The sequence below is a fragment of the Parasteatoda tepidariorum genome, chromosome 3, assembly GCF_043381705.1.
Source record: "Parasteatoda tepidariorum isolate YZ-2023 chromosome 3, CAS_Ptep_4.0, whole genome shotgun sequence".
Taxonomy (NCBI): Eukaryota; Metazoa; Arthropoda; class Arachnida; order Araneae; family Theridiidae; genus Parasteatoda; species Parasteatoda tepidariorum.
Window position 1 is genome coordinate 45,113,982 of NC_092206.1, and position 23,488 is coordinate 45,137,469.

Genomic DNA, 23,488 nt, shown 5'->3' on the forward strand with positions numbered 1-23,488 from the left:
TCCCTGTGCATTCCCATAGATAGAAGCTAATAAGCAAAGCATTAAGAGATAAAAAGAGTTAAATGGATTTTGCGAGAAAAAGAGTTAAATGGATTTTGCGAGCATGGTATCTCTTACGTATGCTTGAACTCAGAATCATGTTAATACATTTGTGGTTTTACGTTTGATATTTGGTTTGTAAGCACACATTATTTATATTGCTAAAAATTCCGGATCAAATTAAGGTATAAAGTATCGACACTTTGCGTGCATCATCTGTAAAATCCATTTTACAGTAAGGTATTATACCGTAAATTTCACAGTAATATTTATTTAATTTCTGTTGATTCAGTGATTTTACGTTAATTATTACTATAAAAATTATGGTATAACAGATTTTTTTTCCTTAACATGTTTCAATAAAAATGGATTTTACGGTAAAAAATGCCGATAACCTGAGTACCGGTACTTTTTACCGTAACGTGATCTAGAATTTTTTACAGAGTACTGTGAGGAGGGTACTTTGCAGTTAGCCTAAGTTTGATTTTTTTTGTCCGCGTATTATGGTTTACTGGTGTAAAGCTTTTTCACTAACTTTTCACTTTTTCGAAAACTTAGTATAATTCAAAAGTATGTTTTGGTGAATCTCAAAGATTAAAAAATACGCACTATCTAGATATAGCACTCATCAATAGTTTATTTTTAAACGCCAATTTGTTTCGATTCTCAATTGTTTGCTAAATGTTAAAAATTCTATAAACAAATTTTTTAATTTCTTGCTTGTTTGGTTTTCCAATTATAATATTTTATTCTCAACTATTTAATAATATTAATTAAAGTGGTGAAATGCATTTCTGAACTTTTCAATAACTAATTAATAATGTGGTAAAAAATGGCTGTAGCTCAAACTGCGAATGAATTCTTTAACTTTGAAATAAATAACGACCTTTTTTTCCTTTTCATTATTTTGTTGGTTATTTATAACAAAACAATACTTTATTTAATAAGCATTACATAAGAATAAATAAAATTTTACCAAATTTAATTCTTTTCTCTTCTTTGTTATTAAGCTGGATATTATTTAAAATATTACTGAAAAGAATTTAACAATAAAAAAATATGCTTGAAATATTAAAAAATAGCTCTTCACGAACAATATTTTTATGTAAAGCAACTGAAATAATTAGATCTAATTTCAAATTCAGAGAAGAACACTTCTTGGAAAAACTTTTTTCTCATGAAATTTATCACTTTACTAAACATGGTTGGAGTGCATCCTGCAAGTGACGTTGCAAACAGATTAAAAGGTGGGGGGATATAAACTCAAGTATTTGGCGGTAGTAAACGAAAAAGGGCTACAAGTTAGTGACAAAAGTTCCTTTTTTATCACCCCTTCGTGGGCAATATTTTAAAATAAACTCGCCCAACCAAAGTCACAGTCGCATTGTTCTGTATTTCTTGACTTTCTAAACAGAATGCATAATTTAGTATTTTTGTTGCGCCCATTAAATGAGCAAGGGAATTTTTATGAAGCAAATCTGTTATATTTATTTTCGCCCTTTATTGCCTTTTTTACATACGAATTGTTCATGGCAACTAGGAGGTTAATTGTGACATAAATATGCCTTGATATTTTATTGTCATAATAATAAAGGACAAATAGCGACGAGTATAAGGAGGGATTTTTAATTTGGTTTTTCCTATTTACTTTGTCAGAATTAATTATTTCTAAATTCTGTATTCAGATTTTCTTTCTACTTTTTCCACACAAAAAAAACTGAGATTTTTTTTTTTTAGTTTGAAATACAATAGCTTCAAAGAGTGTAATTATCTTTTTTAATTAAATGAAAGACGTCGCACTTTCTTTGAAACTGTTATGATTAATTACATTTCTAATAATTTTCCTACTTACTGAATGAAAATGAAATTAAAAATGTAAAATGCTGTATTATCTTTCAGCATATGGCACGTCAACATGTGTTTGGCTAGTTTTCTACATTTCTTTTTTCAAATCTTTATTTCTATTTGATAATTAATGTGTGGTTTTGGAAAATATTTTTTTTCTCAAATCTTTGAAAAATAGTTTCTATTTTTCTATCAGCTTCTCATTATTTTGAAACATGCTCCTTATTCTTAACAACCCTCAGTTATTAGTAGAAAATTGTAATATGATGATTCTCAAAAAGTGTTGAGGAAAGCGTTAAAATTCTGATTCATCACCTTTTTATTTTATTCTTCGAAGTTGAGCTGATTGTCATACATTCCGAGCTATTGATAATTATTTCTCTCCCATATCAGTATATAATGTAATTTTTCCCTAGTGCTTCTTTTAATACAAATATACTGTTAAAGATTATGGATCAAATTGCGGTATGAAATACTAGACGTTTGGGTGCATCATTCGTAAAATCCATTTTACAGTAAAATATTATACCGTAGTTTTTACAGTATTACTTATTTAGTTAGAATTATTCAGTGATTTTATAGTAATTATAACTGTAAAAATAAAGGTATTTCGGATTGTTTTACTCCGTAACATAAAAATGGATGGGTAAAAATGGATTTTACGGTAAAAAGTACTGACACTCTTGAGTGATGTTACTTTTTTCAGTAATTTGCTCTGGAATTTTCTGCAGTATATGCACTTGATTTTTTTTCCGGATTTTTTTTTCCAACTCTGCAAAACAATTTCTCTTTTTTCTTGTGGTTCTTCATTGTTCCATTACAAACTTCTCATTTGTATCCTTTATGAGTTATTTTTAGAAACTAGTGATAAGATAATCAACAAAAGAAATTTCGTGAAGAGTTCTGTTCCATTATTTTTATATCTTAAGACGGCAATAAAGAAGAGAATCCTGTTTATTTTCGTTCATAAATTACAGCCTTCATACCCCAGTTGATGAGAGCTCCACCATTTTTAATGATTTCACTGCTTAAAGATTCAGCTCGTGTCATCGAGAGTTATTAAAAACTCTCCCAGGCTCTTCTCATCAGCTTCGTTTCAAATTCCGCTGTTCGCTCGAACGTCAGTAGTTGTTTCCGATTCCTTTTTTTTTCCTGGAAAAAGCTGAAATCTTTCTCTGAATTCAAGCAACAGCAAAAGCAATGCATGGATATATACACTGAAGGGGATTTATGCATCTTTCCTTCTTTGAGAATTCTGACTCTTTGGTGCAGAAACAAGTTCTCGTGACTGGAATCTTTGGCGCTGGACACGTAGAAGATGTTCGCCAAGACCCACAAGCCCAAGAGCGTATTCTTTACTCTTCAGAGCTGTCTCTCCAGTTAGTTTATTGAGCGAACGTGATGGGCAGTGGGTAACGAGTCGGTGAAAGGAGGTCTTGGAAAAGAGTCACGTTTGTTTTATAAGAAATAGGTTTTTGTTGTTTGTCTTTTTGAAGATGTACTTTTTTATTTCATCTTATTATATAAAGTTTTTTTTGAAGCTTCCAAAAAGGCAGTTCCTATTTTAAGATTGTTAATGGTACGCAGCATTTTAAAGAAATATTTTTTGTTGAGATGATAATTCTGAACATGATTGGAATGGGAAAGTTTGTGACTCGTATGTTTCGGCTGTCAGTGAATTGAATGATCGTATGCATTTCTATCTATAATCTTATTTTGAAGGTAAAATTGCATCAGCTTCAAAATAAATTTGATCAATTTTTATTTTTATGAAAGATATAAGCCGAATTGCACTCATACAGACGCTAAACAGAAGCAACGTAGAAAATACACAGATTAAACCAAAACATATTTACTAATATTTCTTTCAAAAATAAAATCTAAAGTTTTAAAGTGTATTTATGAAAACAAATTTAGTAGTACAAAAATTCTCCCTTATATTTAAAATAAAATAGATAATAATGAGTTATTCAAACCCTACGCAAGCACCATAGAGCAGTGTTCCCCAACCCCCGGTCCACGAACCAGTACCGGTCTGTGGATCAAATGGTGCCGGGCTGCCCATTTCATTCAAACTGAATTTAAATACCTAGGTTTATACCCCAAATTAGAAATATTTGTGTTCCATTAAAATTTTATTTATTTACAAAAAAGGGTGCCCCCGAAGGTAGTGACATAAATTTTTTAATGCTTGTAATGTATCATTGTCTCCGATTACCCCCAGATGGAACCGTCTCATTGCAAAGAAACAAGCTCAGGGTTTTCATTGATTTAACGTTCATGTAAGTTAAAATGTTAAATCACTTTATACTTATTTTTTGGTGTAACTGTACTTTATCTAAATACAATTAAATTAAATTGATAAATCAAAATACATCTAAAATATAAACAATCAATGCCCCCTCCCCCCTAGCTTGCCGCGGTAACATTATCAAACGTTGACAGGTCCGTGGTGATAAAATGGTTGGGGAACACTGCCATAGAGGATAAGTGGTTTACCATTTGGTTATTATTTCAGACAAGGCGAGTGAACAAAATTTAAGTCATTAAAGCACTTAATTCTTGTAATAAGTCAGAAATTGTGAAAATTAAGAAAAAATACAGTTCGAAAATGAGGTCTTATGCAAAGATATAAATAAGATAGTAATAATTTAAAATTCTGTTTATCAAAGGTTAGAAATTTTCTTATTTTTGCCCTGGAGACTAGAAAGATGAAACTCATCAAAAACTCGTCTTTATAATAAATTGCACTTTTTTCTTCCACAGGTGGACTTAAAACACCTTCATGAGATAGCCAATTCCTCCCAAGTACCACAAGGGGTCGACCTTAGTGAATTTTACCTAAGCGTCGAATGGGACATTATGGCTGCCCCTGCCACCAGAAACGAGAAGTATTACTCCTGCTGCATGGAACCTTACCCAGACATCACCTTCAACATGACTCTTCGTCGCAAACCCCTCTTCTATACTGTCAATCTCATCATTCCTTGTGTCGGTATCTCTGGCCTATCTGTCGTAGTCTTCTACCTTCCTTCCGAGAGTGGCGAGAAAGTCAGCTTGTCTATCTCTATCTTGCTGTCTCTGACGTTCTTCTTTCTGGTCTTGGCCGAGATAGTTCCATCAACGTCTCTGGCCATGCCTTTGCTCGGAAAGTATCTCCTCTTCACCATGATTCTAGTCACATTAAGTGTGGTCTTTGCAGTGGCTGTCCTGAACGTACATTTCAGATCACCGTCTTTTCATAAGATGCCAAAGTAAGCATATTGGCTGCCTGTATTGCTAAATTTTCTGTCTGATAGATATTGCAGACTGTGATGTCATAATAGGCGTAACATAATTCTCAATCCTGTAATGATTAAATTAAACCAATTATTTAATTTGTATCATATTTATTAAAAGCGAATATAAATTATTTTATTCTTTCCTTAATCAATGTAACGGCTAACGTTTTAATCCAATAGAATAACTCATTTATTCACTATCTCCTTTTAATCGAATATCAAAATCTGTTCAGAATCAATTTTTTACGCTACTTTATTGCTCTAACTATAAATATGTATCGCTTACTGGGTTATATTAAATTTCAGTGACTTTTTTAGTAATTAAGTCATAGCCAGAATATTTGATATTAATAGTTTTTTCTTCTTCTTTTTGTTTGATAACTTTTGTATCTCTTTTTTTGAATCTCTTCCCATTTTTGTATCTCTTTTATATATTTACATCTATGTACATATTCTGTTTTATCTATTTACATATTCTGTATTTATTTACTGGAAATGTGAACTTCTTGGCGTTTGGATTGAGGGGTTTTTGTATGCCAGATGGCTCTCAGTCCGTCCGTTAGAGAGTTAAACGAAATTGTTCTATAAATTAATGTTAAATAAAATTCATTATCTTCTTTAAGAGAACGCTATATCGCGTGAGAACTTTTGTTTCACCTCCATTAACTATTAAATATTTAAAGTTTAAGAGAGAGAGAGAGAGATTCGATTATTAATCCCAGAATTATTAAACTTATGCTAAAAAAATATCATTCGAGCCACCGGAATGCAAATACAGAGTGGAATTCGATATGCTGAAAGGGTCAGTTTTTATTTAACTCGAGATCTTTTATTTTTTTTAAAAAGTGAATATAATTTGTTTAAAAATTATTGCCACCTTAAATGCTTTTCTCGCTTCTTGTTTGCTTCAAATAATTATTTTTTATAAATTGTTGTGAAAAATATTATCTCTATCGAAATTTTTATTTTATAAGCTCGAGCCTTAGTTGATGTCCAAAAATAGCAAAAACAAATAAAATTAGCTAAAAAACAGAAAGGGAACAAATAAAATTGGAAAAAAAAAACTAAAAGAAATACTAATGTCGTCAGATAAAAATCGTAACATTCTATCGGAAATTTTAAAAATAAGACTTAAGAGACATAAGAGCCATTATTATTTTGAACTATTTCGCAAAGTAAAGTTACCATTATACATTATTAATAATTAAAATTACTTTTTTCTTATAACTTCTTATCGTATCACTCATTCATTATTCCCATAGAAGTTTATTTTTCTAAAGCACAGTTGTTTATTTTTCTATTCCAAGTAATCATTCATTTTTTTTTACAATTTCCCCAATAAAAAATGGGCGAACATAAAATTTCAATAATTATCATTTTTTAAAGAAAAAAAATCAAAATGAATGAGAAGAAATCACAGTGTTTGGTGAACTCAGCTTCTCAATTTCTTAAAAAAAATGTTCAAGGTGTGCATTTAAAGTATTTAGTAATGCAAAATGTATCGACCAAGAAATACATTTAACTTAAACTGCTGTGCTAAAACTATGTGTGTTTTTAATGAAAATGTTCTGTATTTAGATGGGTACGTCATCTGTTTATTTACATCTTGCCAAAAGTTTTGTTGATGAAGTCACCCCAATACACGGATCATTATACTCAAAGGAATAATATGAAAAAGAAAAAAGAACAATCTTCCAAGAAAAACAAATCTAAGCTTCCAGGTACTTTATTTATTAGTGTATTTCAATTTTTTACCACCAAACAAAGTTTATACACATTCCAATTATGCTTGATATTATGCGATATCACTTATAATCCGTTGCAAGGTGAGAAAAGACTCCTGCGGTATAGGATTCAAGTAATCATCCAAATCGTTCCGTTTTATTTCATTATCAAATTATACAAATATGCTTTCAAAACAATTTAAAAGCTTTTTTAGAAGTTAAACACTTCAAACACAAATTTAATTCTGAGCAGTCTTTTACGATATATAGCACTGAATTATTAAAAAGAAAAAGGTTACAGTTTCGAAGTCTTACTGGAATCCTAGACTTCGTGACATGTTTCGATAAATAAGGAGAACGTTCGTTCTTGAAAAGAAAACAGCTATATGATGTTGCAAGAGCACTGGATTGGATTGGACCACTAAAAATGGCGCGTCTTTATGTTGACATTTCCTTAACAAATCAAATGTAAGATGAGGAATTTTTACTTTTGTTTCACTGCAGAACAAAATCGTCTGCAAAAAACAATATCTGTTACTCTTTCATCTGTTTCTTTAAATGCGAATAGAAAGAGGATTATTTGTTACGATTTTTAAATATCATTTTTATTAATTCTTACTTCTTGTTAATTGATTATTCAATAAGTTTTGAATTCTTCATTTCACACGATTTAAGAAAGCAAGCAAAACGAAGGCTGTGCAATGTAGTTTTAAGAGCCAGCAATGTTGATATGCGTTCGCACATGGAGTTTAGCATACACTTAGATGCAAACAGACTCTCTCCATAGGAATAATAGCATAATATCCCCATAGAAATTTCGTCCGGACCGGAAATATAAACTTTTGAAATTAAAATGAACATTAAATTTTTGTTTTTGCTTAAAAATATAACTTTAAGGAACCCACACTTAAATTGCTTTCTCAATTTCTTTCGAGATAATGCACATAACAATTTTATATATTAAGAGCAATCGCTACTCGTTAAATGCATCTACTGTTCTCAGGCGTTTTAATTTTCTTTCTGTAATCTAACCATTTAAAATCATATATTGGCACAATATCATGGTCTTTGCAGACTGAACAAATCTATTGATCTTATTTTTTAAACTTATTTTTAAATTTTTCAAACAAACTATTCATTTTTTTCATTTTTTTATTTTCATATAATTTTAAGATTTTTTCGATAAACTGTCACTTTTTAAATAAGCAAAATTTCTAAATCAATATTCGGTTTAGCAAACAACACTAATTTTTCTTGGAGTTTAACGTATTGATTAATAGAAGGAGTCCCAATAATGAATGATGATTGGAAAAATTTAAAAACGGAAGGATTTAAAACTTACGATGTGCTGCATTCTGCTTAGGAAATTAAGTTTTTATTCTCTCCAAATTTCATGATAAGTTAAAAAAATTGCCTTGAGATAATGTCGTTAACGATAATTCCTGCTACATGTCGGATTATTCTAACTTAAACATTTTTATGAGCGTCTCTTAATTTTCTCCTCAGATTGCGATACGTTGTTAATTCAAAGTTTGGTTAATTTGGCTTTCCAAGCACACTGCAAACAAACAATGCAATCTTCTGATAAAGTTTGCTGTTAATTACAAACGTTGGAGAGAAATACGTTGTTTCCTAAGTAAAATCAGAACTTTATTTTCAAGTTTTTCTTTAGATGATTTTTCAAATCATCGATATTTTTTCTCATACCTCTTATTTAGATGTGTTGTTGACTGTTGTGTAATAATTTATATTAAATACTAAATTAATATAAAAACTATATATTATTGAAAACTATTTTCTACAAAATCGATTTTTTTTAAAAATTTTATTATAAAAACAAGTAGTTAGTAAATGTTTTTATAATACTTTTGAAAAATATAATCAAAATATTTCTTTATTTAATTAAACAGAATAATGGTACAGTTTGCGATGATGATAAGCAAATTTTAGAAAGCTTATCTTTGCGCAAATGACTTCGAAATCATTATGCGAAAGCCCAATTTATCAATAATGAACCCATTTCAAAATGTGATTGGAAATTAGTTTGAGTTCAAGTTAAGGAAAAAAGTATCTGTTTACTTTCGCATCATAGAAGTTCCCAACTTATTTCCAATGGAATGAATCTTATCTTTGCAGAAAAGTAGGTTATTAAAGTCTGGAAATTCGATGCCATTTTTATTTGCTTTCCTTTTCTTTTCTTAGATATTTCGCCATAAAGAAGAAATTTTTAGAATTCGGAGACATTAAAAAAAATGTCGCGATTTCGTAAAAATATGTTCTCTCTAAAAATATTCTTCTTAATTAAGTTTTGAATTTTTCATTCGGAACAAGTTCTTGAAAGGGAAAACTGAATAAAAAGCAATATTTAGATTAATTAAATATAATTAATGACTTTTATCAAAACTTTTAAAACGTTTGACGTCTTTTCTTTTTATTAAGCATTTATCTATTTAAAAATACCTCAAAACAGAAATATAAAAACCTACAATAAAAAAACGTTTAAATAAAGTACATTTGATTCTCTAGGACAATACAAGTGAGTAGGTTTCCGTTGAAGTTTACTGAATGTTGGCATTCTCATTGTTGTTTTCGTGAATGTCTAAAATATTTTTTTTTAAATATCATTATTTTTTTGCTTACATCGACACCAGGATAGATTAGAATGATACCAGGGAATGATTAAGTCCCCGTAGAGTCTTGAATTTAGTGTAAGTCGGCAAATTTACCTTAAAACGACTCATTAAATTGTTTATTCGAATATTATCCTTATTATTTAATGAAAACTTAAAATTCCTACACACAATTACCTTATTGCAATACCAAATACGATTTAACGAAAACTCTTTCTAATGACACTTAGACAAACTAAGTTAGCCTCCCATTGGCCTCATGAATTAAGCCAGGAAGGAGCACTGCAAAGGTGAAAGTGTGACTTCAGAACCCTTCGGATAGATGGCAGCACCAATCATTCGTAAGGCCACTTCCACAATTTAGCCATAGATCTGAAGGGGAAGGAAGTTTTATCCAGATCCTTGTATCCATGGTAATGCTTGGTGACCAACCACAGAACTTTCGATTCCATAGATTTTACGAGTACGTCTAACTCATATGTTCTGTGGGTCTTGACAGCTTTCCGAATCGATGATCTAACCACTGCCCACGAAATACTTTTCTGAAATACGTAGTCTAACTATTAAGAAATCTAGTTTCTTTTTCAGTGAAATGTTAAATAAAAGTAATTCATTGTTTTTACTTTGGAAGTATATAAAAAACAAAATATGTTAATGTATTTCTATTGTTTCCTTGCATTACTGGGAGCATCTGTTTATTCTTGAGTCCCGTAAAGAATTTCCATTACAAAAGCGAACGAAAAACACAAAATTCCTTTGGAAAGGAGCATTGTTATTTGTACTTACAAGTCTCATTCACGTTAAATGTTAAAGAAATGCAGAGCTTGTAACAGAAACAGCTTTAGAATAGAAATTCTAGGTAAAAAGATTATTTAAAATCAATTCCGACTAAATATAAATGTTAGTATTATAACGTGTTGTTTTATAAATTCAAATAAATTTAATAAAAAGAAACCCATCTTCTTTTATCATTACCATCGTCTGGAGAAAAATAACTAAAACTGCAGTTATTTATTTCTTCTTAGATTTATCAAACGTATATTCTAAATTCTCCATTCTGAATCCTTAGATTTATTAAATGCATGTTCTGTTCCCCGAAATCCTCCATAGATACTAGAAAATGTAACATAAACACTGGATTACTTTTTCACAGAACTTTCAAGCTCAATTTAGGATTTAATTTTAAATGCTTCTCAGTGAAATGTAAATTTTACTTTTTAAAATGCTTTATCTTAAATTCAAATAAACCAACAAAAACAATCCATTTGCATTTATTATTTACGACTTTGAAAAAAAAAATTTACAATTGTTTCATTTCGTCTTTCTTAATGTACGTTTTTAAATCATGTAGAGCCTTAACAGATATCCAAAGAAGAAAACAAAAACAATGGATTACTATTTAAAAAGAACATTTAGATTCAATTTGGATTTTAAGATAGCTTTCGAGGTAATTTCGACCAAATACAAATGTTGCTGTTTAAAATGTTTTTCTTAAATAAAAAAAGTCTTCTTCTCTTATTATTGTCTCTTATTACTGTCACATTTTTCAAGACATGTTCTGAAGTCCTAGAAATTTTCCCCGAATACCTAAAAAATAAAATAAAAACAATGCATTAATATTTAAACAGAACATTCAGATTCATTTTGCCATTTTTTTTAAAGATATGCTTAGTAGTTATTTTGACCTAACACAAATATTACTATTTAATATACTTTTGCTTAAATTCAAATAAAAGAAAACAACTCTACTCTCATCATTGCCACCTTCTTCGAAAAAGCAACCAATATTACAATTGTTTCATTTCTTCTTTCTTAATATACGTTTTGAAGTCAAGTAAACCCTCTACAGATACCAAAGAAGATAACAAAAACAATGAATTACTTTTTCAACAGAACACTCGGATTCAATTTACAATTTTATTTTAACATATGTTTATTTGTTCGAATTTTAACAAACAAATACAAGTTGTGTCAGAAACTATTTCACAACAAAAACACACAAATGAGAAATTCTCTAAACTGGAGACAAGATTCTTTCTAAATATCAATGTAATTATGGAAAAAGTTGGGACTTTTTTTTCCTCTTACTGGGTAACAATAAATAAAAATTCTCATTTCTTTCTCTTCGCGCTTTAGACACCGTAAATAGAAAATCTCGAAGGAAATCTATGAAGTACTCAGATAGAATCCTTGACACAAAGTTAGAGTTGTTCTTTTTTTGGCAATGCAATCCGTTTTTACTTTTAGTCAAATTGAATAATTTTTCACCGTCTTTCAATTATTTTTTTTCTTAACTTGTCAGAGAAAAAGACGCGTTGAAAAGTTTGAGTTCGAAAAAAAAATCGGAACACTGATTGCATTAAATATGTATAAAATTTCAAAGTGAAATAAGTAAGAATGATGTATTTTTACTTCGAAATAAGAGAAGTTCTTAGAATCATTTTTTTATACATTTTAATCACTTTTTTCTTATAAGAAGATTGTATTTATTTTTTTTAAAATTTTGATTAAAAATAGAAATCAAGAATATTAAAAATGCATTAATCTAACGTTTTATAGTAAATTGCAAAATTAAAAGGAAACACCAGCTTGAAAATTTCCCGAAATTTTCTTTGTTAATATTTATTTGGTAGAGTGTACAACATGATTAAGCATAATAGTTAACCAGCACACCGAAAAGCATAACTATACAACAGCAAAAAATAACTAAATAAAAGCTCTAATAGGATTTTCCCAGAAACGTCCATTTTTGAGGATCCCAGAGGACTTCTTTATCTTTCACTTTGTTCCGTATCAGCAATCCTATAAATTATACTTTTTTTTTATTAAAAGCTCTGTACAGACGACCCAATTCTGAATTTACGACTATCAATGTTCAACTCTATGACCATTGGGGCAAACTAGCTTTCGTTGAGGAATTTTTTATGGAGCTAACTCACATAATTTGAGTTTCAAAAACTACGTAAGCATCCCAAGGTTAGGCCAATGGCAAGATGATTCTAACTAATTAATCCGTCCACCACTGAGGATATTTTATATCAGCACTGTGGTTGGTGCAAGCTGAAAGCAGAATTCGTATCAACCAGTACCACTAGGATTCGAACCTGGGTCATTTCATTGGGAATCGAACCCTCTATTACTTGCTCCCCAATATATATTTTTTATTTTCTAACAGGCGTTGAGCAACCGATCTAATTCTGAGTTTACGACTATCAAATCTCCAATCTATGTAGAGATCTATGGGTAGAGCTGTGGGAATCACACAACAACCCATGCCCGTATATGTAATCATACGGTGCTAGGGGCGCTACTTCTTTACGAACTAGCTATTGGTGCGAATTTTAAACAGTAAATTTAACTATCTAAATTAAAGTAATTGTATGTTAGTTTTAATTTTGTTTTAAGTTTTCTAGTACATATTTTCAAAATTGCATTCCAATAGGTCAAGAAATATATATTTTACGTGATTAATGTTTTGGTAAATAACTTATCAAGCTCACCAAAACCTTAAATGGCCATTAAAAGCTATTTCTGCACCTATTTCAATCAATATTTTATAATAATTTCAAACAAAGCGCAAAATATGAAACTAAAATAATTTAGATAAAAGTATTATTTGCGCCAATTATATAACACCAATAATACCAGAGAAGCATCTCTAGTGGCGTAAGATGACATTTCAAGATTTTAGTTGCTATGCAATTATGAACTTTATCACCTTTTCAAATTTGTAGACGCTCAACTCATTTACTCTGTATGTACCTATGTATGCACATAGGCCTTGTAAAAAAATTTCTATATCGAGAAAATTTGAGACAAAAAAATTAATTAAGGGTTTCCAAACTTTTCCAAACCATTTTAAAATAATCTCATGGCACCTCACTGTACATGAAAGCTCGATTTTGGGTTAACTTGAAAAAAAAAACTGTTTATCCACTCAATTCTTTGAGTTATTCAACATCAAATTCGGAGATATAGTACATCACAGTTGTTACAGTGCACATCTAAAACTCAATGAGCTGTAGCTTTAAACTTTTTTTCCTTTTGAAGGATACCATTGAATAATTAATAAATAATAATAAATTATGAAGAATACTTTTGAAGATTCAATATGAGTCATGATCATCTTTTGTCACCTCATTCCGCGACACCTTAGGTTTTAAAAAAATTTATAAAAACTGGGGTAAATATTGTTCCGAAAATTGACAAGCTTTTTCTCTTACTTTTTTGCTTTTAAACTTGGAATTTTTTCCCCCAATGCCTACCTGGAGAATGACCTTTCGTCATACAGGCATGTGAAGGACAGATTTGTTGGCCACTCTTTCAGCAGCACTATATTAGGTGGGCCAACGTTGCTCCCACAGTTTGGACAGATAGTTCAGAGAAGGAACGAACATCCATGCCTTGTCCGGGATTCGAACCCAGAACCTATCTGATGAAAGTCCAGTTCCCTGACCCCTACACAGGCTTGTCGGCAAGTTAGAATCATAAACCATAGTTGAAACATGGAACATAGAATACTTGAAACATAGTTTTTAAAACATTTTGTTTTCATATGTACCCTTTTCTTAATTTAAATCTGTAAATTAACTTTTATTTATTTATTTATTAATTTATTTCGGTAAAAACTTTTAAGAAATGTTTACAAAAATCATATTGGTATGATTACAGTAAATAAAAAATACAATTTCCATTTGTCTCTTCCTTTGACAGAGTCTTCCTTAGATTTTAAAGTTGCAAGAATGATTCGAGAATCTTCATCTTCGCTTCTTGATTTAAGGTCTGATAAATCTACACCTGATGAACAAGGAATTATTATCAGGGAATTGGATTCCAGTCCGGTGTCTGCAGAGAGAAGACGATATCCACGCCAGATTCTCCGATCCATTCATAATGCAATGTTTATTGCCCAACATATTGACAACCAAGACGACTTTGATACGGTAATTATAAATTTCGAGCATTTTAAAAGTTATGAAAGCATAAAGTTTCTACCCACATCAAAGTCTGTAGAAACTTGATATGGTAATTAAATTTCGAATATTTTAAAAATTATGAAAGCATAAAGTTTCTACCCACTTCAAAGTCTGTAGAAACTTGATACGGTAATGAAATTTCAAGCATTTTAAAAATTATGAAAGCATAAAGTTTCTACCCACTTCAAAGTCTGTAGAAACTTGATACGGTAATTAAATTTCGAGCATTTTAAAAATTATGAAAGCATAAATTTTCTACCCACATCAAAGTCTGTAGAAACTTGATACGGTAATTAAATTTCGAGCATTTTAAAAATTATGAAAGCATAAAGTTTCTGCCCACTTCAAAGTCTGTAGAAACTTGATACGGTAATTAAATTTCGAACATTTTAAAAATTATGAAAGCATAAAGTTTCTTCCCACTTCGAAGTCTGTAGAAACTTGATACGGTAATTAAATTTCGAACATTTTAAAAATTATGAAAGCATAAAGTTTCTACCCACTTCAAAGTCTGTAAAAACTTGATACGATAATTATAAATTTCGAGCATTTTAAAACTTATGAAAGCATAAAGTTTCTACCCACTTCAAAGTCTGTAAAAACTTTAAAAACAAATCTTTAGATTTCTTGTAACTTGAATTTCTCTTGAACACTATCTTGAATTTTTATTGGCGCATTTCTATTTATTAACTTTGAAGAATTACTAACTTTCAGATAATAGAAAATGATACAAGAGAAATAAGTCAGATTATTTATCATAGTTTTAATAAATATTATTGAATATTTCAATGGTTTTAATGTAGTTTGAAAATATTTGTGTTTAACTTACTTTCCTATATGGCCTTTGATCTTAATATAAAAATACATTTAGAAAATTCACTTTTTTGAAATCATTATTTTTTCATTGAAAGTGCAATTACTGGACGAAACCTGTTGGGTTAACCACGAGAGGGTTTCGTATTACAAAATGTCTTCCAATTTAGAGAGATTTTACAATTTTTAAGTTAGGTATCTAGTTATATTTGCAAAGATACGAATGCTTATGGCCATGATTATATAGTGCACAAAATAAAATGAAAACACAGATGAATAACCTTGATTTAGAGATCGGAATTTTTTCGATTATGAGGCAATCTTAATAGTTATTTGGGTCGACCTTAAATGCGCTAATTAATTAGTGCAGGTGATAAGTTAAGTTACAAAGTTGCACTTAAAAATCGTTCGTTTTCTGCAATATTGTTTGCAAAAGTTATTTGGCATTTCAAAAGTATATCAGTCAAACCGTTAAGACAGCCATCACATTAAGTGAAATAAAAAGTCATCACTAAATCGAAAGCTATTCAGATGTTTCCTTTGCTTTTTGTTCAACATCAATAGCTGATTGGTTTTCATACAACTATTTCGTTCATCGGCAATAATTTAGAAAAATATTTCAAAAAAATATATTCACCACTACTAATCAATGCTATTTCTTTTTTTTCAAAATGTTTAAAAATGAAAAGATATTTCGTATGTTAAAGCAAACAACAACAACGTGAATAAAGTATAGATGAAAGTACATAAATTAGCATACTATACCTTCTTCGGTATCTAAACGCCAAAATGGAATTTATATTTTGTAGCTTAGACATTGAGGAAAATCCTTGTTTATAGAACTGAAACTATAGAACGTTCATTTATGTACTTTCATTTGTACTTTAGTCTACTTAGTACTAAGTATACCTTATTTTTTGTTGAATATTTTGAATGTTTAAATTTTGGAATTTATATTTTGTAGCTTAGACATTGAGGAAAATCCTTGTTTATGGAACTGAAACTATAGAACGTTCATTTATGTACTTTCATTTGTACTTTAGTCTACTTAGTACTAATTATACCTTATTTTTTGTTGAATATTTTGAATGTTTAAATTTTGTGTTCAAAATAAAATATAAAGATAGAGTCCTTTTCCGATTGGGTCCTCGTAATGATAGCTGTTCGACCCGCCTATGCAAAAATGACAAATTTTGTTTTTTAAAAAAAAGTATTAAGACTTTTGCTGATTGTTGTGTAGGTGCGTAAAAATTACAACAAAAGAAAACTTCTAATTATTTATCCGCTTCTTTGTAATTATTTAGATTCGAGACAATGTTTACAAATTAATTTGTCTGCTCGTTGCTTTTCGATAAACTTTGTCTGCATTTAAAAAGTCTAGGAGTCTTCCTAGAAGACAAAAAAAAATATCTATAAGATACATTTTTAAAAGAGAGTGTGAGTTTTAATGTCACTTTAGAACAAACAAGTAATTAATTAAATTTTATTAAAAAAAGAGAGCTTAAGAAATGAAAGCTAACAAGGTGTCACTTACGTTGAAGGCTTCTTTAAAGCAACTGATACGGATTTTAAGTTATTTCTTGACAGAAACTAAAGAGTAAAAAAAAAAAATGTTATTAATCCAAGATATGTAACTTTAACGAAATGCAAACTGATCGCTTTTATAACTAATCGAGTTACTGATTACAATCCGGCTTAAGTTAGCTCCTTGATGGTTTAATGTCAACCTGTCATTATCAAAAGAGAATTTCGAATAAAAAATAATTCGAACAGCACAAGACGATTACGTCATTGATTTTCTTTGAAAAATTAAAAATAATAAAAAAAAACTTCAGAAGGATTACAAAATCTTGAATGTAATTAATTTTTTAAATTGAAAAGAATCTGTTGCTCTATCAGACACACGTTATTATGAAAAAGAATGATTAATCGCTTCCTTAAGACGACGTTATAAACTTTTCGTTAAAGAAAATTTTCAGCATTTATCTAAAAACTCTCTTCTTAACCTGATGAGACGATAGATTTCAAAACCTGTAATTTTCCATCTTAATGAAGGATTTTTATTAAATGTGAAAAGAAACATTCATAAGAAAGTATTTTTTTTTCTCATTAATTTTCTTACAATTTTGCATCGAAATTGTCTAATGTGTTGCATAAAAAATTGTCATTGAAGTGATAAATGAGCTTCGTTTGATGTTAAGAAACTGAAAAAAAAATATTTTTCAACTAAAAAGTTGTAATATGCACCTGAATTATTTATTATAAATAGAAATATTTTTGGAAAGCATTTAATATAATTCCAAATCAAAATTCAAAATTTAATTATTATTTTTTTTATTTATACCATAGAAATCTGTCCTAATCAAGTATATGTAACATGATTTTTTTTTCTGGTATGTTAGCCTAGCTATTATGTATAAAAACATTGAAATCTGTCCTTATCTTACTATAAGACAACTGTTTTACTTACTAAATACCTTATTATGCAGCTCAAGTGCAATGTAAATAAAGTGCTACTACTACTACCACGGGTTTGAAACCATTTACAACTGGTATGGTTNTTGTTAAACAGTGTTTAACACTACTACTACTACCACGGGTTTGAAACCATTTACAACTGGTATGGTTAGAAAACCTTGAATACAAAACTATAAGGTTTTGTAACCATTTACAATTAGAATAGATTCAAAACCGAAAAAATGAAATTTAACTGGAAATGGGAGTTTAATTGGAGTTAAGCTTTTCATTAGGTAATGGGTATTTCTGTTGGGTTGTGGTTGACTTGTGTTTTGACGAGTAAATAATGAAATTTGGCTTATCTGGTGGTGCCAATCTATCGTGAGAGTTGCGAAGTACTAGACCTTTTTGTGTTAAGTGGCTCTATGGTGCTATCATCTACGCATGAGTGAAAATTTCATATTGCAGTAGTCCAGGATCAAGGCTCGAATCCCTACTCAGCTGTTCATGAGATTGACAGATTAGCAATCGTAGCAAAATTTTGTACTCAGCTACACGAAAAGTAATAACTTCATAAGGTATTAATCGATTAGAAGCTTCATTCGATACAAAAATATACAAATTGAAAAAAAAAAGTTTACTTTCAAGCACTCAAAAAAAGGTATTCCTTCGACGGTTTCAAGCATACCACAAAATTAGAAATAATAATTTATGAATGGAGTAAATGCGTTTGAACATTTCTATCTTTCTCAGTTTTGGAACTTAAATTTAACTACACAGTTTAAATCGTGTATGAACGCTTGATTCGGTATTAACTTGAAATAAAGCACAATTTCTAAAGTTTTCAAACACAAAATTTAATTCTAGATATTACACTACAGTTTTTACAGTGCAGAAACAAAGAAGAACCAGTCATCTTGGAGTACAAACAGCATAAAATGAATATAAGTTATGAAATTCTTTTATTATGCATTCTTTGTTTACGGTAGCAAATTTTTTCTAAATGCATTATGGAAATGGAACTGCATTAGTTTTTAAACTTTTTTTCATAAGAATCGGTAACCAAAGTATTCAACTTAACACGGTAACCCTAATCGAATCGAAAAAGCAAATTATTGATTAGTGAGGAAAAGTGAGTAGGGCTATACTTTTTGGAAACATTTTTTTACAATAAAAATTATAAATATATTAGCACATTTTAAATAAGTAATTTTAGCTTTTCAAAACACTTTCTACTATGTATTGAGCAATAGAAATGTTTTAAAAGCAATAATTTATTTTAGTGTATTTCAACGCCAAAAAAGGTGGCACCTACTTTTCGCCTAAGGATGTAGTGTTTTACTATTCAAATATTTTTTTGTTATTCAGTAATACTAATTGTAATTGTTGACTATCGACTGAAGTTGACATCGAATAATATTATTATGCCAAATGATACTAAATATAGTTTATCCCTGCTTTGATGGCACGAACTTCTAAAAACATCTTTTGCTTAATCTAATAATGTAAATACAGCTGGAAGGGCAATAAATAATAATAAATAAAAGAAAATGGAAATGTTTTAACTTAATTAATTACGTTGATATATGTCTTTCAGTTCTGTACATGAACGAAAAGCGGGTATTCAGCTAGTATTTGTATAAATAGAAGAACCATTTTCTAAACTGATTTTTTAATAATGATAATATTTCTAAAACACATGTATCTTACGGGCATAAATAAATAAATTTCTGCATTTCTATCTAATTATTAGTATTGCTAACCAGTAGTTCGAATGCTTTTGCCATGGGCTAGAAATAACAGTGCAGTTAACTGGGGTCTAATTGCCTTGAAAACCGCAAAGCATGTTGATTATTCAGCTTAATTAAATACTGGACCAAAGATCTAATCAACGAGGCTCGATTTGAAATTGTGGGAATATAGACGCATGATATAGCCGGGATATAGAATTTGCTGATTAAGACACGCCTGCGTGATGCATAATTATTATAATTATGTCTAAGGTAATAGGGGTTGCTCGAGTTAAAATTATTATAGGATATGTGTGCTTTTATAACTAAGAAGATGTTAGAACGACAAATTCTTCTGAATTATAATTTAAATTTTTTTTCTTGAAATATAAGAAAGCTTTTAATTTTCTTCCCCTGAAAGTACAAAATTTTTATTATAATGTTAAATTTGCGATTCATTTATATAAGAATTGTTTCATAAATTTTTGACGGGGACACTCTGAGAAAAAATATGGTTGAAACTACCAGAATATGGTAAAATTTAAAGTGTATGTAGCTCTATGGTAAAACCAAGAAGCTCTTTAATTTTTATCGAAGGGCTTTGGTTTTTCTAATAAAATATGGTTTTATAATATGTGATAAAATTTGGTAAATGTGGCAAAATTTGGTAATTTTATCATGATATCTTAGAGCATGACATAAAATCTATTTGTACTGTAAATTTACTTCTTTTTTTACTGAATGTGTAGTAATAAGAATTATGATTTTGAAAACTAGAGCTTCCGGTGTAACCGTTATCATATGAACGGAAAAAGTAATAAATGAAATGTTTAAATGTCTATACTTTGGCTTTTTCTTTAAGAGAATTATGTTTTCTTTTACCAGAAATGTCTTCACTTTAAGATACGATAATTTTACCAGAATTTCTTGTAGTATTTGTTGAATGTAAAATATATGTATATTATTTTAAATATATACATTAAATTCCTTTTTGAAAACCTTAAATTAAATTTGAGTATCTTTTAGGCCTGTAACAAAATTAAGAAAATTTAATTGAAATTAAAAGAAATATTTAGAATGAAAAATAACTAATAAATCATAAAGAAAGGTATAATTTGATTTCAATTTTTGAATTATATGAATTTTAACTTTGAATTACATATGATACTTTAATTCTAAATGAAGAAAGAAATTCTGGTAAAATTACTGTATTGTATACTGCATTTATTTTGTAATTTTTCTCCATTCATACGGCAACGGTTTACCGGAAACTTTATTCTTATTTCCTCATATTTAGTAAAAAATACAAAACTGAAAAGTGAATTTGAACGAATAAATGTTTTTTATGGTATGCTCTAGGGCAGGGGTGTCAAACTCGCGGCCCGCGGGCCGCATGCGACCCGAGATGAACATTTTTGTGGCCCAGTAAATATATCCGAAACAAAGTAAAAATAAATTAGAAATGTGAATTAGAAAGGAAACTAGCATATGAAATTATAATATACTTTATTTATAAATTGTACGGATCATTTTAAATTTTACGCTCGAAAATGTAAAATTCTAATTGGCTTTCGGCATCTGCCATTCCAGGGATGCTGCATCGTATCAAAAATACGCAGAAAAAATTTCAAATCTTCGAACGGAATTTGAAACAAGGTTTAAAGACTTTAATTCCTCGGAAAACAAATTTTGTTTGTGTTCGTCGATTTTCTCAATAAATATAGACTCAGTACCCAGTAGTATGCAAATGGAAGTGATTGAGATTCAGTGCGACTCAAATTTGAAGGCAAAATTCATTGAAGTGGTTATGCCTGAATTTTACAAATATTTACCGGCAAGGTTTGAAAATACTCGAAAATTCGCATATGAAATTATTTCCATGTTTGGAAGTACTTATCAGTGCAAGCAATTATTTTCTGTTATGAATGGAAATAAATCTCCTGTCCGAAACCGTATTAATAACGCTCATGTTGGGTCAATTTTGAAAGTAGTCTCGGCCAATAAAATTTCTCCCGAAATAGGAAAGATAGTAGCAGAGAAGAGATGTCAAGTATCAAACAATAATTTAACTTTATATATGTTTATTACAATGTGCTATTCAAAATAAAAATATTTGTTTCTATGAACATTGATTTTTTTTTGCGGACCACCTGAAGTTAAGCATTGTTTATTTGGCCCAAGTTAGCTTTTGAGTTTGACACCCCTGCTCTAAGGTATCAGGATAAAATTGTCAAATTGTTTGCTAATCTTACCAAAATCATTACCAGAGCACTTCATTAAAAATTATTGAGATTGTCGCCTTTCCCATAGAGCCAGAAACAATGTAAACATTACCATATTACAGTATACCATATTGCAGTTTTTCACAGTGTCAGACTGCATAACCTCATAAAAAATCCGATTATTCAATGTTTTTTTTCTCCAATACCCACTACATTAACACTCGTAATTCAGGTATCAGTAGAGCATATTTTGTTGGCCACTTATATTATTACGTGGACCAACTTATACTCCACACGAACGTTTTCTCCCACAGCTAGGACAGAGAATGAAAAAATTCCCATGCCTTGTCTGGTGTTTGAACCCAGAACCTTTCTGATGTTTAGTGAGCGCCCTGACCACTAGATATCCGGTCATCGATTATTCAGTATTAAAATCATGTTAATCCATGGCAAGTAACTTCTATCACCTAAGTCAAATTTATCATGCATGTTTATTTAATGTTTATTGAATAACTTAGGGATTTATAAACATCATAGGGAAATAAAATAATGTCTTAAAAAATAATAAGTTAAAAAACTAGGTTTTATAGCAAACTATTAACATAACTTTTGATTGTAAAATGCAAATATATATTTTCATTTATATATTTACAAAATTTTTGAAAGTATCACATTAATTTTAGCAATTTTTTATTTTTGTTTAATAGTTAATAAAATTGCTTTTAGCCCACATAAATGCATTAAATTAAAAAAACATATTCACAATGTAAAATATATTTACTAATAAATCGCAAAAATAAAAGTTTTTTATTATTTTTCGTATTACTTTTTGTATGATTTTTTTGAAATTTGATGACAGTCTTTGAATTATACTGCTTGCTTATCTTATCCCTTATATAAATATTATGCCAGATAGCTCATATCATCTTCACCACGTTCACCATTCACGTCTACTAAAAGCATCCTCAAGTCATAACAATGACAAACTATTATTTTGAAGCATAACACACATAATGCGGTCGCTTGAACATCATTATACCTCGACGAGCTTATCAAATCCCAGCCCTGAATACCCGGGTTAATTACCCCACTGGGCTCGAACCCTTTCTCAGCGGGATGGTAAGGTTTCTGATTGATGCTAGGTTATACCAGATTTCAAGATCCTTTATGATGGTCTCACCCCCTAAAAGATTCCAGGCTAGTACTTAAGTCAAAAGATTTGTGATAATTGCCGGAGAATGTCCTTTTAATCTTAATAATAGGGGGTAGTATGAGGATATTTGACTAATCGCTTATCCCAGGGGATAGCAGTAAATTTATTTGAAGTTATCTACTTAACAGTCGCTATCGAGAATGAAAATTATTATTTACTATATATGTTACTAAGGAAATGCTGTTATTTCGTATGAAAATTATTAACAATAAATACAAAGCTCAAAATGAAACAAATATATTTTCGATAGTTGAATTATGCTAGTAGTATTCTGAAATATTTTTGTTACTAGGGAAATGTTGTTAGTTCGTATGAAAATTATTAACAATAAATACGAAGCTCTAAATGAAACAAATATATTTTGGATAGATAAATTATGCTAGTAGTATTCTGAAATATTATTCATTGAAATAACTAAATTTTAATGTTTATGTTATATGTAGGGATATAATAAAAGGCAAATATTAATTAGCATATAATTAAGTAGTTAATTTTTGTAGATATTTAAAAAGCAGAAAATTAGATTGCTGGTTAGTTTTTAAAGCTTTATTTTGTATA

The 23,488-nt window shown here is 29.5% G+C and overlaps 1 protein-coding gene and 1 long non-coding RNA gene across 2 annotated transcripts in view; one reads left to right on the plus strand and one right to left on the minus strand.

Moving 5' to 3' along the window:
- Positions 1–23,488, plus strand: part of LOC107439547 (acetylcholine receptor subunit alpha-like 1) — a 205,349-nt gene that overhangs the window by 156,914 nt on the left and 24,947 nt on the right. The window contains exons 5-7 of the mRNA XM_016052181.3: positions 4,651–5,138; positions 6,744–6,886; positions 14,233–14,462. Coding sequence (XP_015907667.1) covers positions 4,651–5,138; positions 6,744–6,886; positions 14,233–14,462 — 861 coding nt within the window. The remainder of the gene's footprint in view (positions 1–4,650; positions 5,139–6,743; positions 6,887–14,232; positions 14,463–23,488) is intronic.
- Positions 10,775–16,931, minus strand: LOC139425147 (uncharacterized). The gene is made up of 2 exons (XR_011636399.1): positions 16,843–16,931; positions 10,775–11,106 (listed from the first exon to the last, which is right to left on the minus strand). It is a non-coding gene; the product is annotated as an uncharacterized lncRNA (long non-coding RNA).